The sequence below is a fragment of the Ailuropoda melanoleuca genome, chromosome 14 (genome assembly GCF_002007445.2).
Source record: "Ailuropoda melanoleuca isolate Jingjing chromosome 14, ASM200744v2, whole genome shotgun sequence".
Taxonomy (NCBI): Eukaryota; Metazoa; Chordata; class Mammalia; order Carnivora; family Ursidae; genus Ailuropoda; species Ailuropoda melanoleuca.
Window position 1 is genome coordinate 28627450 of NC_048231.1, and position 17568 is coordinate 28645017.

Sequence of the window (17568 nt, forward strand, 5' to 3'; positions counted from 1 at the left end):
TAGCCCTCTGAATTCCATGTGGGTATGAGAGCATTTGCTTGAGGACAAAATATGCCTGTGGCTGAGGAACAAAATGAGGTGGTAAATAGATTTCTCAACCTGTCTGGTGAGTTGTCAGAATTGTGACTTGTAAAAGCCCACACCCAAGTATCTGATCTCCTTTAGTGTTCTGCTCTTATTTTTGGGAAAACATTGGTCATAATCACTTTTATTTTTCTTTTCCTTCTGGAATTTCTTTGTGAATGCCTTATATCTATAAAACAACATAGCCCCAAAACACAACTGACCTGTCGTGTCCCCTTTGGTACTTAATTTCACAAGATTGTTGGACATTTGCAGATTTGGTTTAATTTTAACCATGCTATTAAATTCCTGGTCACTACATTAAAAATTGGGGAGGAGTGCCTGGGTGGCTCATTCAATTAGGTGTCAAACTCTTGATCTTAGCTCAGGTCTTAGTCTCAAGGTTGTGAGTTCAAGCCCCGTGTTGAGCCCCATGCTAGGCGTGGAGCCTACTTAAAAAAAATTTTTTTGGAACATGTATCTGTATCAAGGGGACCAAAATCCCATTGACTTCCTTGACAGAATAAAAACAGGAGCTCACTATACTTCTGCCCTAGGGACTTGTGCTAGAATTATGAAATCAGTGAAGCGGTCCATTGAAGAAACTTTAAACCTGTCTACCACTGAAATTTCCTAGGATTAGGAGTCCTGGATGATCTGCCTTCTGGAGAATTTCATTTTTTTAATGAGTCACAACAGAGGAAGACCAGAGAGTCCTCTTCCCAGAAATTTAGCAAGGTTATTAGTGATGGTAATAGCTCATATCTAATAAGCATCACCTATGTGCCAGGGACACTTTACACACCTTATCTGATATAATTACCTTTATGAAGCAAGTACATTACCATATTTTACCGGTACAGAACTTGAAGATCAGCAGTGTTGGCGCTAATAGAAATGCATGCCAGCTCAGATTCTGCTCTTACCCCACTACCCTACTATGCCTTTTGTGCTTAATTTTCAACAGTAAGACTTTTTCTCTAGGTTTTAGTTTTAATTTATAACCATAATGAACAAAATAGTCTTGATAAATTGTATCTTTTAGGCCTTTGTATATTAGTTTCTTTTCTTGAGTTAATTAGATGTTTATTGCTGATGTAACATCTGCAGGATTCAGTTGGGAGACATCTGTGGGCTGCAGTAGCCATAGACAGCTTCTGAAAGCAGTGGGGTTTGTGGGGGAGGAAAGGGCTCAGATAGCCACAAGAGTGGGGGTGAGGGTGGAAGACCTCGTGGACTAGGAAATGTTTGCATAGATGTGGAGGCAGTCAGTAAATCTGTTCACTTAAGAGTAGTGGAGTCGGGAAGAGGCATAATGGGAAATAAGATTGAAAAGCATAAATCTGGTCAGACTGAGGAGGGCCCTAAATGCAGGCTGTCTATTTACCTTATGCTTAGGTAGGACACACGAATACTTTGAGAGCTCCTAGAGGAAGGTGTAAATGAGAAACCAGAGACAGGGCAATCCACTTGGATCCAGAGCCTAGGGTGAAAGGGGTAGAACTAGGGAGGTCTCATTGGAAATAGAGGATGTTAGAGGGTGAAATAGCTTGGTGACTGGCTCTATCTAATTGCCTGTGGAGCAGAGAAGTCCAAAACGCATGAGATTTCTGAGCCTGACTGAATGAGACTGTGGACAGAGGGGAAAGCGGGAGAGAGCTGGTTTTCAGAGGGGAAAGGTGTGCTGATAGGTTCTGTTTTTGGAGTATTGGATTTGGGGTGATAATGTGACATCCCAATAGAGAAATCCAGCTTATGGTTGGAGATGTCAATTGAATATAGGGAGAGCCCAAAGCTAGTGAAGTATAGGAGTCATACTTGTCAGAATAATGTTTGCTGTTGGTGAGCAGGACAGTCCCCAAGGAAGAGAGGACAGTAGAATGAGCCCAGGGCAGAGCATGAATTTAGAGCGTTCATGGTGGGAAGGCAGCAAATGAGAGAGAAGCTGAACAGTCAAGTGGAGAGAAAGCCAAGGAAGAGAGATGGAAAGAAGGTGCAGAAAATCATATCCACACAGCAGAGAAGTCTAAAATGGTTTCTCCACCATGGCATGGTTGACGTTTGGGGCCAGATGACTTTCATTATGGGGGTTGCCTTCTGCACTGTTGGATGTTAGCATCCCTGGCCTTTACTCACTAGTTGTCAGCAACGTGCCACAGTCCTGACAATGGAAAATGACTTCAGACCTTACCCTGTGTCCCCCTAGGGGCAAAACTGCTTCCAGGTGAGAACTGCTGATCTATCTAGAAGAGTAAGTACTATGAAAAGACCACTGACTTTGGCAGTTATGAATATGAGGGGAGTGAAAGACTACAGAAAATTGAAGAGGGAGAAAGGGAAGGAAAGGAAACTAAGGATGCAGACCACTCAGTACATCAGAGAGGAAATAAAAAGCAGACACTTGAGCTCTGACCTCAGCAAGTTTTTGTGGGGTAGAGCCAGCATTTGTCCACCGTTCTCTTTTGATAGGTTGTCCTGGCTATTTATTTATTTATTTAGTCTACTCACAAATGTTTTATTTAAAAAAAATTTTTTTTCATTATGTTCAGTTAGCCAACATATAGTACATCATAAGTTTTTGTTGTAGCATTCAATGATTCATTAGTTGCTAAACTCATTAAGCTTGTCTTGCTCTGGGGAAATAAAATAATGGTATTTTTACTGGGATTAAATTAAAAGTTCAAATAATTTAGTCCCATGTCTCTTCATGTGTATAAGTAGTTCATTACTTTTCAAAATTAATAGACTATCTTTTTTAAGCAGTTTAACAAAAAATTGAGCAGAAAGTACTCTTCATCTCCCTTTCCTCTAGTAACATGTTGCATTAGTGTGAGACCTTTGTTATACTTGATGAAGCACTATTAATACATTATTGACTAAAGTCCATAGTTTATGGTTCATGTACATTCTATGGAGTTTAACAAAAGTATAAGGACATGTGTCCACCGTTACACTGTCATAAAGAGTAGTTCACTGTCCAGAAATCCTCTGCACTTCACCTATTCCTCCCTCCCGACTACCATCCCTGCACCCTATGCTCTGGCAGTGCTGATCATTTCACTGTCTGTATAGTTTTGCCTTTTCCAGAATGTTGTATAGTTGGAATCATACTCTACCTAGTCTTTTCAGATTGCTTCCTTCCACTTAGCAACGTGCTTTTAAGGTTCCTTCGTGACTTGGATGGCTAATTTCTTTTTAGTGCTGTATAATAGTCCATTGTCTGAGTATGCATCACAGCCTGTCTGCTCACCAACTGAAGGACATCTTGGTGGTTTCCAAGTTTTGGCAGTTAAGAATAAAGCTACTATAAACACCTGTGTGCAGGTTTTGTGTGGACATAAACTTTCAACTCCTTTAGGTAAATATTAAGGAGCATGATTTCTGGGTTGTATAGTATGAGTATGTTTAGTTGTGAAAGAAACTGCCGAACTGCTTCCCAACCTGGGCCTATCATTTTGTGTCCTCATCAGCGAAGAATGATAGTTCTTGATGCCAGTATTTGATGTTGTGGCTTTGTTTGTTTGTTTGTTTTTTGGTTATTCTCACAGGTGTGTAGTGGTAGCTCGTTGTTTTAAGTTGCAATTCCCTAATGACATGATGTGGAGCATCTTTTCTTAAGCTTATCTGCCATCTGTATATCTTTTGGTGAGGTGTCTGTTCAGATCCTTTGCCAATTTTTCAATCAGGTTGCTTGTTTTCTTAGTTTTTATTTCATCACACCCAGAATTTGCATTGAATTTTGTTTATTGAAGCATAGTTGAAATACAATATTTTCAGGTGTACAAACTTAGTGATTCAGCAGTTACATACATTGCAAGATGCTCACTGTAAGTGTAGTTACCAAATGTCACCATAGAAAGTTATTAAATATTGACTATATTCCATATTCCTTATGCTGTACTTTTCATCCCCATGACTTGTCTATTTTATAACTGGAAGTTTGTGCCTCTTAATTTCCTCACCTATTTTACCCCTCCCCCCAACCCCTCCCCTCTGGCACCCACCAGTTCTGTTAGTGAGTCTATTTCTGTTTTTTTGTTTGTTTGTTTCTTAGATTACACATATATGTGAAATAAAACCATATGGTATTTGTCTTTCTGTCTGACTTATTTTGCTTAGTATAATCACTCTAGGTCCATCCATGTAAATGGCGAAATCTTATTTTTATGGCTAATATAACATTGTGTATATATACCACATTTTCCTCATTTATCTAGTGATGGACACTTAGGTTGCTTCCATATCTTGGCTATTATAAACAGTGTTGCAGTAAACATAGTGGTGCATTTATTTTTTCAAATTAATGTTCTTGTTTTTGTTGGGTAAATAACCAGAAGTGGAATTACTGGATCATATGGTATTCTATTTCTAATTTTTTTAGGAACCTCCCTACTGTCTACACCAATTTACATTCCCAACCAACAGTGCACAAGGGTTTCCTTTTCTCCACATCCTTGCTAAGACATTATTTCTTGTCTTTTGGATACTAGCCATTCTAACAGATGTGAGGTGTTATTTCATTGTGGTTTTGATTTGCATTTCCCTGGTGATTAGTAATGTCCGAACCTCTTTTTATAAATCTGTCAGCCATCTGTATATTGTCTTTAGAAAAATATCTATTCAGGTCATCTTTCCGTTTTTAATCAGATTATTAGTGGGGTGTTTTTTGGTTTTGGTTTTGGGTTTTTTTGGTGTTGAGTTGTGTTTTTGCTATTGTTTTCCTTGCCTGGGGAAACAGATCCAGAAGAATATTAAGGCCAATGTCCAAGAGATTACTGCTTCTGTTTTCTTCTAGGAGTTTTATGGGTTCATCTCAATTTAGGTCTTAATTCCATTTTGAGTTTATTTGGTGTAAGAAAGTGGCCTAGTTTCATTCTTTCACATGTTTTGTATGTCCAGCTTTCCCAGCACCATTTATTGAAAAGACTATCTTTTTCCCATTGCATATTCCTGCCTACTTTATCATAGATTGACCGTATAAATGTGGATTTACTTCTGGGCTCTCTATTTTGTTCCATCTACCTATGTCTGTTTTTGTGCCAGTACCATACTGTTTAGGTTATTATAGGATTGTGATATCTCCAGCTTTGTTCTTTCCTAAGGTTGCATTGGCTATTCCAGGTCTTTTGTGTTTCCATACAAATGTTAGTATTATCTATTCTAGTTCTTTGAAAAATGCCATTGGTGTCTTGATAGGAATTGCATTGAATCCATTGATTGCTTTGGACGTGTTAATATTCTTCCAATCCATGAGTATCGCATCTTTCCTTTTTTTTGTATTATCTTTGATTACTTTCATTAATGTGTTATAGTTTTCAGAGTTATAGGTCTTTGATCTTCTCGGTTAATAGGTATTTTATTCTTGTTGATGTAATTATAAATAGGATTGTTTTCTTAATTTCTCTTGCTGCTGCAGAGTTATTTGTGTGTAGAAACACAGATTTCTGCATATTGTGTGTGGTGTTTTTTTTTTTTTAGCGTGCAACTTTACTAAATTCATTTATTCTAAGACCTTTTCAGTGAAGCCTTTAAGGTTTTCTACGTATAGTATCATGTCATCTGTAAATAGTGACTGTTTTCTTCGTGAGTTTTATTTTGGCTACGGGTCCTTTATCAAGTATGTGTTCTGCAAATATTTTCTCCCCAGTCCGTGGCTTTTATTTCCATTCTCTTAATATTTCTCAATTCTCATAATTCTCTTCTGCAGAGCAGAAGTTCTTACGTCCAGCTTACCAATTTTTTCTTTCAGGGATTGTGCTTTTGTTGCTGAATCTAAAAAGTCCCTTCTCTTTTAATGTTTCTTTCTCCTTTCTTAGGCATGTACCTTATAAGTCTAATCTGATAATCTCCACTTTAGTAGGTAACTTTAATGCTTTTGCATTCAGTGTTCATACTGATATATTTGTAATTTTCTATGATTTTACTTTATGCATCCTTGTTTCCGTGTTTTTCTTTCTTTGCCTCCTTTTTCTCACTTCTATCAGATTCATCAGGTTTGAAGCCTTGGAAATGAATCATTCTTATTTAGAGTTACCTGCAGGTTTACTAATTTCTTTGCTTGCTTTTCTTCCTGGCATACCTGTCCTTTCAAGTGAATCTATAGTTTTCTTTCCTAAACTATATCCTTTTTTAGTTCCTTGAAACCTTTTCACTGATAATAGGCTCTTAAAGTTGTTTTTGTAAAACTACCTTTACTTTTGCCCTCATTTTCAAGTAATAATCTTAACTGCATTTAAAATTCTGAGTTGGTCATTATCTTCTCCCATTTCGTTGGAGATTTTTTTCATTGGCTTTGAATTCATTTGTTCCTATTAGCCATCTAATTACTGTTCCTTTAAGGGAAATCTACCTTTTGTCTCAGCCTGCTTTTAAGATTTTTCTTTGGTGTTCTATAGTTCTATAGTTTTACTACAACAGATCAGTAGATGTGGATTTATTTTTATTTAGTCTTAGCAGCATTTGTTGTCCTTCAGTCTGAAGATCTACTTTTTAAACAATTCTCTAATACTGGTTTTCATCTCTGAGCATATTAACGTACCCTTTTTTTTTTTTAAGATTATACTTATTTATTTGAGAGACAGTGAGCATGAGCACAAGCGGGGAGGAGCAGCAGGCAGAGGGAGAGGGAGAAGCAAGCTCCCCACTGAGCAGGGAACCCAGCTCAGGGCTTGATTCCGGGACCCTGGGATCTTGACCTGAGCCAAAGGCAGACGCTTAACTGACTGAGCCATCCAGGTGCCCCTCAACTTACCCATTTATAACTCTTACTAAATACATGTGAGTTGCTTCCTTTGTAATTTCTTCCAGTATTTCTCTTCTAGTTCATTAATTTTTTTGCCACAACTAGTGTTATTTTATTCGTCAAATTGATTTTCTAATTTCCGTTACTGTATTTTTAGTCTGAGGCTTTGTAATATATAGTATGCTTTGTGGTTTAGAATTTAGAGCAGAGTCAGGTTGCAGGGTTCAGATTCTTGCTTCACCACATACTGTGAAACCACCAGCAAATTACTTAACTATGATTTTTTCTCATTAGTTAAGTTAGGATAATAGTATAGATATACTATAGATATAGAATCTAATAGTTCAGGGGCACCTGGGTGGCACAGCGGTTAAGCCTCTGCCTTCAGCTCAGGGCGTGATCCCGGCGTTACGGGATCGAGCCCCACATCAGGCTCTTCTGCTATGACTGCTTCTTCCTCTCCCACTCCCCCTGCTTGTGTTCCCTCTCTCGCTGGCTGTCTCTCTCTCTGTCGAATAAATAAAAATAAAATCTTAAAAAAAAAAAAATAATAGTTCAGAATGAGAATTAACAGAATAATAATATAGGGATTAAACTGTGGTATGTATAGGTGCTGTGTATTAACTGCTAATGTCACATTTGCATTTTTTCACTTTTTTTCATACTCATCGTTTTAAATGTATTTAATTTTAAATTACCATCTAGTCAGTTACCTAAGTCTAATCCTATTTTCTGTTAACTTTTTCTCATGATAGATTGGGATTATTTTCCTATTGATTTGAAATTTTGGATTATAAAAGTGTCTCTTTATTGAGGCTTTAATTTTTTTTTTTTTTAAGATTTTATTTACTTACTTGGCAGAGCACAAGCAGGGGGAGCAGCAGAGGGAGAGGGAGAAGCAGGCTCCCTGCTAAGCAAGGATCCTGATGTGGGACTCGATCCCAGGACCCTGAGATCATGACCTGAGCCAAGGCAGCTGCTTAATCGACTGAGCCACCCAGGTGCCCCTTCATTGAGGCTTTAATTTTAAGAATCTTCTTTCGTCTGAGTGAACATCTGTTAATAGCTTACCATGGGGCATGACACATTCCTGGCACTCCAGTATTTAGAAATCATATAGAAGTGACCAGAGAGATTGAAAGTAGAAAACCAAAGTTTAACAGAAATCAAGGGAAAATATCTCATTTTTAAAGGAGGGATTTCGGTGCATTATGAAATTTATATGCTGCTAAGAGATGAAGATGAGGTCAAAGGAGTTTCCATTGGATTTGATAATGTGGAGGATTTCTGTGACTTTGTGTGATTGCAGGATAGTGGTATGGGGATAAGCCTTATGAAATGATAATAACAGATTGAAGATTGAGATTTTTTTGTTCTATAGCTGGTGCAATAAGAAAAGAAATTGAAGGCATAAAGATCATAAAGGAAGAAGTAGAACTATCTGTACGACAGGTGACATGATTGCAAATAATAAAGTCCTAAGTTAAAAAAATATTATCAAAAGCATCAAATAGCTAGAAATTTAACAAAAGTTGTGTAAGACATCTACACTGAAAACTATACATAAAATAGTGCTGAAAGAAATTACATACATGGAGGTGTGTGTCGTGTGTGTGTGTGTGTGTGTGTTCATGGATTAGAAGATTCAATATTGACATTAGTTGCTCCCAACTTCTTTGATTTCATTACTATCCTGATCAAAATCCCAGCAGAGTTTATTATAAGAAATCACAAGCTAATTCTAAAATTTGAAAATGCAAGGTATTAAGAATAGGCAAGACAACTTTAGAGAAGAACAAGCCGATTGCAGAATTTACATGTGTATATACAAAAGATCTAAAATAGCCAAGATTGTCTTAAGGAAGGTATTTACAGCACTTGATGTGAAGACTTGGCATAAAATGAGAGTAAGACTGTGGTGTAGTATAAGAATAGATATTCTAATTGATGGGACAGAGTCCTGAAATAGATGTAATCAAAGACTTTTGACAAAGGCACCAGGTTTTCAGTAAATGGTGGTTGAGGCAGTTGGATATCCATGCAGAATAAACAAACTGTGGCCTATCTTAAGCCATGAACAAAATTAATCTCAGATGGATGATAGACCTAAGCAAGAAAGCTAAAATTATGATGTGAAAACTGAAGAATATTCTCATGACATTGGAGTAGGCAAAGGTTTAGTAGATGGTACAGAAATGCCCTTGACCATAAAAAATTGATGTATTTTTAAACGACTTTTTTTTTTTTTTAAGATTTTATTTATTTGACAGAGATAGAGACAGCCAGCGAGAGAGGGAACACAAGCAGGGGGAGTGGGAGAGGAAGAAGCAGGCTCATAGCAGAAGAGCCTGATGTGGGGCTCGATCCCACAACGCCGGGATCACGCCCTGAGCCGAAGGCAGGCGCTTAACCGCTGTGCCACCCAGGCGCCCCTGATGTATTTTTAGATTTCAAAAATATTTTAGAAATTTAGTTCATCAAAAGACACTATTTAAGGATGGATAAAGAAGGCCTTTCTAAACAAGACCTTAAACTCAGAAGATGGTAAAGGAAAAAATTGCAACTTGGATAAATTGTCTCCTCTCCCCCCAAAAAGGAAGAAAGCAAGCAAGAAAGACCTGTAATATAAAGGTTCTCATTAGCAGCTTCAACAAACTGGGAGAACATTTGCTGCATAATTAGAATATATGAAAAGCACCGAGAGATAAAATAATGGCTCCTCAAAGTTGTCCTAATTTCCAGAGCCCGTGAAGGTAGCAGATGGAATTATAATGTGGGAGATTATCGCAGAGAGCCCATTGTAGTCACAAAGGCACTTACAAGTGGAAGAGGGAGAAGTCCAGAATGATGGCAACAGGAAAAGAACTCCTCTGACCTTTTTGACCTTTGAAGGTGGAGGAATGGAGACACAAGGAATGCAGGTGGCCTCTAAAAACTGGAAAAGGCAAGGAAATGAATTCTTCCCTAGAGCTTCCAGAAGAAATACAATCCTGCCAACACCTTGATTTTAGTCCAGCAAGTCCCATTTTAGACTTCCGATCTCCAGAAGTGTAAGATAATGAATTCGTGCTGTTTTAAGCCATTAAATTTATGGCAGTTAGACCAGCAGTAGGAAACTATGCATACTGATTATCAGTAAAAAAGACAAGTAACATAATTTTAAGATGGTTAACTCACAGAATTAAACCTAGATGTCTAATAAATACGTTTAAAAACACTGAACACCACTAATCAGAGAAATCAAAGTTAAGTGAGAACTATTTTGCCTATTAGGTTAGCAAAAATTTTCATAGATATTATCCATCCAGTCTTCTCAAGGATCCAAGAAGAGTCTCTTATACATTGTTGGTGATAGTCTAAACAGGAAAGATGTTTTAGAGGGAAAATCCATCAAAATTAAAGATTATTTCCTTGTGTATACCTATATACAACTTGAATCTTTCCATATCACTTGTGAAACTATTTTTCAATGCATAAAGAAACCGAGTCCAAGAACAATACAAGAAAACCAGCAAATGCAAAATGGAAAATAACTGCATGGGGGCGGGGAGGGGACAGCAGAGGGGTAAGGGGAGAAAGACAGGCATACTGCCTGCCAGATTTTAGGATGGGGTGACAGCAGCATTAACTAGAGTTAATNCAAATGCAAAATGGAAAATAACTGCATGGGTGCGGGGAGGGGACAGCAGAGGGGGAAGGGGAGAAAGACAGGCATACTGCCTGCCAGATTTTAGGATGGGGTGACAGCAGCATTAACTAGAGTTAATCATTTTCCCTCCTCGTCAAACAGCTGCTCTGTCTACATCTTCTCTCACATCTACTGCCAACGTTCTGTTTATTGCATCTGTCTGTGAAAGTATCTGTACCCCCCGCCCCCGGTCCTCTAAGAGATGTGGCTAAAAGCTCAGTCTGGTAGCCATGTCTGCGCTCATTGTGCAGCTGCTGCCTAGATTAAGTACTCAGGATGAAAGAAATGTTTTTTCCGTGGACACATGTTCCCATAACCGTCATCCTTGTGGTTTTGTACACCTTCTAACAAAGTCTTGAAACTCATACTTACAGTAGTGAACATTTTGTGTAATGGATGTAATTGTCAAATCACTGCTGTAAACTCAAAACTAATATGTCAACTATAATACTTCAAGTAAATATATAAATAAAAAATTTTAAAATCTTACAAGTAAACTCAACGAGCAGCTCAAACAGGTGCTCAGGCCAGGGTTGGAGTTGGCAGATGATGTTACCAAACTTTAAACTTTTAAAGATTCATGAAGCCAGATGGGCCCAGGTCCTCTTCCTTGCTCCCTTCTTTCTTGTATGTCTGTTTCCCCAACACATTACCATGAACATTCAGGTAAACAGTCCTCAGCAGTGAGCTCCCAGTGAGTATCATGGATTTAATCTTTCTGGTTGGAATATGTAGGGGGAGGGCAGCTATGTAGTTAGGATGTGAATGTCTCTAGTCATTGTAGACTGTGATCCAGAAACGGATTATGGCCTCATTGGCCAAAACCCCCTCATTCTAGGAACAAGAAACCATGCCTGGGAAGAAGAGTGTGTTAGCATGTTGCTGTTAATGGGGAAGCCAGGACAGAAATCTTCTCTCCCGATTAGCGGTGAGGGATCTTTTCTCAACATCTGTCTTTTCCACGGACCTTACTTAGGTGGCATCCTTATGCTTTCCTGAGCTTTCCTTGAATTTTGTTACACCTTATCAGTTTAAATTTACTCTTAAAGGTTTCAACTTTGGATGAAATTTCCATATTCTGGACTGAGTTCGGGTCTCTAATTAGCAGGCATGCTTTACAAGCTATGGCAGGGTCATCTACTACCAGTTGAGCTCTTTGTCATTAAGGGGCCTGTAAATTGCCTAGGTCAATAACTGACCATTGGTCCACTTAGCTGGGAGCTCAAGAAAAAACATCCTATCTTATGGTGGCTTTGTAATGTGTCAGTATGCATAGGCTGAACCACGTTTTCCAGAATTCCCTTTCTTGTATGTTTCTGGTTGGAGTGGGCCCCAGAGGAGATTCTTGTTGGAGATTTGAAGGGCACAGGTGAAGTGGCAGCCCTTTTTATAACGTAAACATTGTCCTTTTGAGCCAGCTCATGTTGTTGGCAAGAGGCAGCAGTGGGACCGGCAGCTTCTGCACCCGCTCCAGCTTCCTGCTTTAGCTCCTCTAAACCCTGGCCTCACCTGGTATGTGTACATACCTGCGCCCACCCCCGCCCTCCAATGCCAGAGGCAACACGAGCAAACATGGTTTTCGTCTCTACGTGTGGCTTCAGCTTGTTGCCTCTGGTTCTAGCTTGTGGCTCTAGCTGTATATGCATTTTTCCTGGCTTCTGCCAGCCCTGCAGACTTCAAACTCCAGCTTCAGGGCAAAGATGGCCCTTAGAGGCTCTAGAAGCTTCTGCAATTACATAAGTTAAATTCCTGTAAATTAATACATATTCTGTTTCATACACATTCCTCTTGTGGTTCTGCTTCTCTGGTTGAACCATGACTGCCACACACCTGTTCCTGAGAAACCGTTTTATTCACCTTACTTAGCAGCGTGGGCAGAGTTTCTGTGGGACAGTACAACTTTGGACATCCAGGACCCCACCCTCTGGAATCCTCCAACTTTCGGAATCCTCCCATGCCCCTAAAGGATAGAAAATAAATTTTAAAATCCCAGCCCTCTCTGATGAAGCATCATTTGACACCCAGCAACAACAGCAAAACAGACCGGAGCACTGGCAGAGGAGAGAGCAGCTCCATCCAGCAGGAGGCAGAAGAAAACCAAAAGAACAAGGATAGGGAACAGGGTAGAAGTGAACCTGAGTAACAGCAGTGGCCATAGCTAGAAGCCAAGACCAGCAAGAGACCTAGATCCTGAATGGAAGAGAAAAGATAGAACTCCTTTGGAGTTTTGGGAGTAAAAGAACTTGTCCTAAGCAGCCCTGTGTTGTCACTGTACCTCACAAGACACTGGGTTTCTGCCAGGCACTTGTAGGTGTCCGTTTACATCACACACACTGTAGGTGGGGCTGGAGTTTGGGAAAAATACCCCTTTGTCCTGGCTGCCCTGGGTACCAGGGATCCAAAGTGTGTTCAGATACAAAGAATCATTAAAGGTGCTCTTTCAAGGAATACTGATTTATCACCTAGACAGCTTACAAGTGACTTTCAGTATAATTACTTAGAATATAGTTTAATGTTCCAGATGCTTAGGATTTTTTTCAATGCTATAAATACAAAGGAGGGATTAGAAGAAACGATCTGAAGAGGTGGCTTCGTGGTGTCCAATGATCTTTACCTTGGAGTAAGCCCTTNGATGCTATAAATACAAAGGGATTAGAAGAAACGATCTGAAGAGGTGGCTTCGTGGTGTCCAATGATCTTTACCTTGGAGTAAGCCCTTTGGTCTTGGATAGTTGAAATGACTAGTGGAGAATGGAAATAGGCCTTCCAGAAAGTACCTCTGGCATGTGATGGTTAGCTGTTACAAGTCAAGGGAGCAATCAGGCGGTAACCTAGAAAGTGGGGGATATATTCAACGAGAGACTGCTCCCACCTCATGCTCACTAGTTGGTTGTGCCATTAGACCTGTGCCTTTGCCCAGGAGGTCACTATCTTTTACTAATGCGTGAGAGACCTACAAGCAAGCTATCCTCTTGGACTTCTAAAGGAAACAATTTTTCTAGCATCATAGTACCACTTTATTGTGAACTTCCCCACTTCCCCTGCATTTTCCATCCTTGAGCTCCATCACAGATGGTGGTGGTCATGATTGTAGCCCTTGAGCAACAAAGTAGAGTTTGTTGTTCTCAGGATGGTCCGTTAAAGAAGGCAGGCAGGTCTGTCCATGTAAAGTTATTAGCTTAATTGTTTTAGCACTTTTTTATCTCTGATTTCCATAGTCCTTGTCTGTTCCCATAGGACCCTGAACAGAGGTCATACTTTTCACTTTTTTGGTTACTGCCTCTCTTTGATTCTGTGATTCCTGTGATGCCAGGTCAGTACTTGCTTCAGAAGAATACTTGATGCCCCAGTGAACAAATTTTGAAATAATTCCATTGTCCTCGAAGTCGGTCTGTAAGGGTCTGAGTAGCTGAGAATATTCCCTATTCTAAAAACAGAATTTGGGTGAGCCTCATTGGGAAAAAAAACACAACATTATGGTGGGTTTATGTTAATTAACCAGTGGGTGAGGGTTCTCAGCCTGGTTTGGTGCAGGAGAGCATGTTTCTAGAGCTGATGCCTCAGAGCTTAGGTCTATCCCCAGGCATCCCGACTGCATCTGGGTGTCTCCCATCTGGTCAGTTCCAGGGCTCATTCCGTCTGCTTCATCCTGTGATTTTTAGGCATACCCGTGACTCTCTGCCTATATAAAACAGGATTCTGAACACGCTGTTTCTTTTTGGATACAAATGCCAGTCTACTGCCCTCCTCTGTTTTCCTTAGATTGAAAGTAGAATTTAGTATTTCCTCGCCCAAAACCAAGGGCAGAAGAAAGAAGTGTGAAGCTTAAGGATACTACCTAAGATCATATTGACATAGTTTTTTTCTTAAATGCTAGTTTAGTAAATAACAAAATCAGACCTCCTGGCTACACCAGTCATGAAAAGAAAGGGCTTCAGACAGAGGGGGGAAAAAAAAATCTAAAAAATAATTATTTTAATAGCTGTCCTCGGGGCGGGGGGACGCAGATAAGGGTGAAGCTGCCCCAAATTAACAATTAGCTAAATCCTGGGGATTATAGCACAGCACGATTTAGTATTCTGTTTCTTAAAAATGCACAACTCTGCCAAAAACTGAATGAGTGTGATTGCAGCTATCTGTGGTTTTGACCGATGCTCTCGCAGCTGTGAAAGTTTGACCTAAGCTGAAATGCCTCACTGAGTCAGCCCTTTCTCTGTCCTTGTCCTGCAGCGCAAATCTCTCCAAGGCCGCCTGGGGAGCATTAGAGAAGAACGGCACCCAGCTGATGATCCGTTCCTATGAGCTTGGGGTCCTTTTCCTGCCGTCAGCATTTGTAAGTTCACATTTGAACCTGCCTGAGTGGTCACGCATGAAACAAGTTGGATTTTTATGTTCTCTTCCTTTGATCATCATGACCTGCCCGAGGCCAGGAGGTAGCAGGGCCAGGGTTCTAACCTAGAGCCTGTGCTCTCAACTGCTGGCCTGTGCTAACACATATTTAGCACTCACTATTCTGAGTGCCGTGAGATTGCTGCTCTCAGGGAGTGTACCTGATGACAGTTTGAAGATAATTGCGTTGGGTAAAGTTAATCACATGTTTCACAGGATTTAAATATTGTTAAGATTCATTACAGGATGGTAGTGACAGGTCACCAAAGGGATGAGTCAGCCAAGAGCAAGATGTTCCTTTGGAGGAGGTCTTTGGAAGCTAGAAAATTTGGGGGGGCGAGAGGAAAGAATGCTTAGAGTTTAAGGTAGGCGGAGAGGAGAGGGAAGGGCATCCCATGTTGGAAGTGGCATGAGTCTAAGTCAGGAGGCAAGGGAGCTTACATCATCTGCTTGAAAAGGAGTTCAGAAGGTCACAGAGGATCTGTGCGACCAGAGTCACTGGTATGCCCCCTAGAAACACACCAACTTGGAAGCTGTGTCTCTCTCTTGAGGTGTCTAGCCCAGCTTGTCTCCCAGCTTGGAGCAGCTCTCGGTTTCTGCAGCTGAACACTGGACAGTATGGCTGCTTTTTAATGTAGGGACTAGCTGTACAGGCCTTCTGATTTCTAAACACTAAAACCGTTCTTGGCCCAGAGAGACATTCCCACTCTGAGGGGCACACAGACCCCAAGACCACATATCTTGCCTTCACATTCACTCACACATTCGGTGGAATGCAGTCAGAACAGCCCACACAATGAAGTGGTTAATGCTTTTTTTTTTGCCACCTGCTATAGTTGAACTTCTGATAAACACACACATGATACAGCTCCGTTGTAAACCGCTTGGACTAGACCAGAATATTTAGCTAAGGGAGTGCTGTGTACTTATTCTCAGGCTTCAGTCCAGATGCGTGTGACATGTCGGCATAGTCAGAAGGCGTGCCAGAGAGCACCTCCCCCCGAGCCTGGCGGTCTTCCTCACTATCTCTCCCCTCTACACTCTGGTGAAAAGTCCTTTTCTCTCCCTCCCTCCCTCCCTCCCTCCCAACTTAATCTTTCTCCATCCTTTTCTTCTACAATTCAGAGGGTTCTGCTACATAACTGTCAAATAAGTTTCTCCTAAGGGTAATAATCATGAAATTCTAACACTTTTTGTTTCTTTCCTTCAGAGTCAGAGCAGNACCTTAATCTTTCTCCATCCTTTTCTTCTACAATTCAGAGGGTTCTGCTACATAACTGTCAAATAAGTTTCTCCTAAGGGTAATAATCATGAAATTCTAACACTTTTTGTTTCTTTCCTTCAGAGTCAGAGCAGATCCTAATGCTGCTTACAGCTGCTTCCCCCTCCATTTCCTTGGAGACAGATGGTTCCCCCTTTGCTATAGACAAGGATGTGACTTCCCTAGGGTTCCACAGCTGAGTGGGCTCCAGCCCTCAAGCCACCATCTCTAACTGATCCTTCCTGTGATCTTTCAGCTTTATCACAGGGAAATAGTAAATTCATAACACTAGAGTAATGATAGTAATTTGGTGTGACTGTAGTGACCGTAGCTGTGAACTAAAGTCAGGATTATTTCCTAGCTTAAGGAATAAATTCCATGTCCCTCTTGTTTGGCTTTTGTTGTCCACATTTGCAAAATTCTAGACATTTCTAACTGTTCTGACTCGATTCCTTATCATGAAAATGGTAATAGGAAAAGCGTATATTGCACTTCAGGTCCTTTAGACCCTGCTAAGCTAATTTTTACTTCTGATTCTATTTCTATCTGTACATTAGAGACAGCTAATAGAGGAAAAAATAGGCATAATCATTTAGAATCCCCAAATTAGACTCTTCTATACTGTTGGAATAAGAAAGAGCTCCATTATAGTACATTCTAGATAAGAGATTCAGTTATTTATAAAGACTATCAGGCAAGAATATTAAAATGGATTCCGTCCCTCCTATGCTATGCTGATAAGATTCAAGAGTGAACCTCCAAGCACAGTGACCATGTAATTAATGTAGTGGCTAAAAAGATAGCGTTTTATCTAGCAATCCGGGTTCCTTGGCATGTCTTCAGATACAGATCCTAGAACAGTGCTTTAAAGCAGGCTTCCTCCATAACACTAGTAAAGACTCAAAACTGTCACTGTCTTGTCAGACATTCTCTTTTCTGGATGAACTGTCTGTGTCCTTCACTGAACCATAAATTATTTGGGCAGGGTGCCAAAATGAGGTGTGTAGACAAGACACAGAAGTATTTTACCTGGGGTGCCTGGGTGGCTTAGTCATTTGAGCGTCTGACTCTTGGTTTGGGTTCGGGTCGTAATCTCAGGATCGTGGGATCGAGCCCCATGTCGGGCTCCACATTCATCAGGAAGTCTGCTTGGGACTCTCTGTTCCTCCCCCTCTTGCCCTCCTCATCTCTCTTTCTCTCTCTCTCTCTCACTCAAATCTTAAAAACAAAAAGTGTTTGACCTCTCCCTCCCAAGGAACCTTCTAGTCAAGTTGAGCAAGAAGGTCATTTTAAAAAGGCACTTTCGTTGAGAGATGTCTAGGTGCCAAGACTGGGAGAGAAGTAACTGGCGTGAGTAAGCAGAACCCAAAGGGCTGAAAGTGGGTATTCAGGTCCTTTTCATTGCTCTTGACAGAAACTAACTTG

The 17568-nt window shown here is 40.3% G+C and overlaps 1 protein-coding gene across 9 annotated transcripts in view; it reads left to right on the forward strand.

The window, feature by feature from the left end:
• Positions 1-17568, forward strand: part of TDP1 (tyrosyl-DNA phosphodiesterase 1) — a 103252-nt gene that overhangs the window by 49796 nt on the left and 35888 nt on the right. For all 9 annotated transcript variants that reach the window (XR_004620499.1, XR_004620498.1, XM_034643306.1 and 6 more), the window contains one exon: positions 14724-14826. Coding sequence is in view for 7 of the 9 variants with exons in the window: in XM_034643306.1 (XP_034499197.1) it covers positions 14724-14826 (103 nt within the window). In the remaining 2 variants the exon portion in view is untranslated. The remainder of the gene's footprint in view (positions 1-14723; positions 14827-17568) is intronic.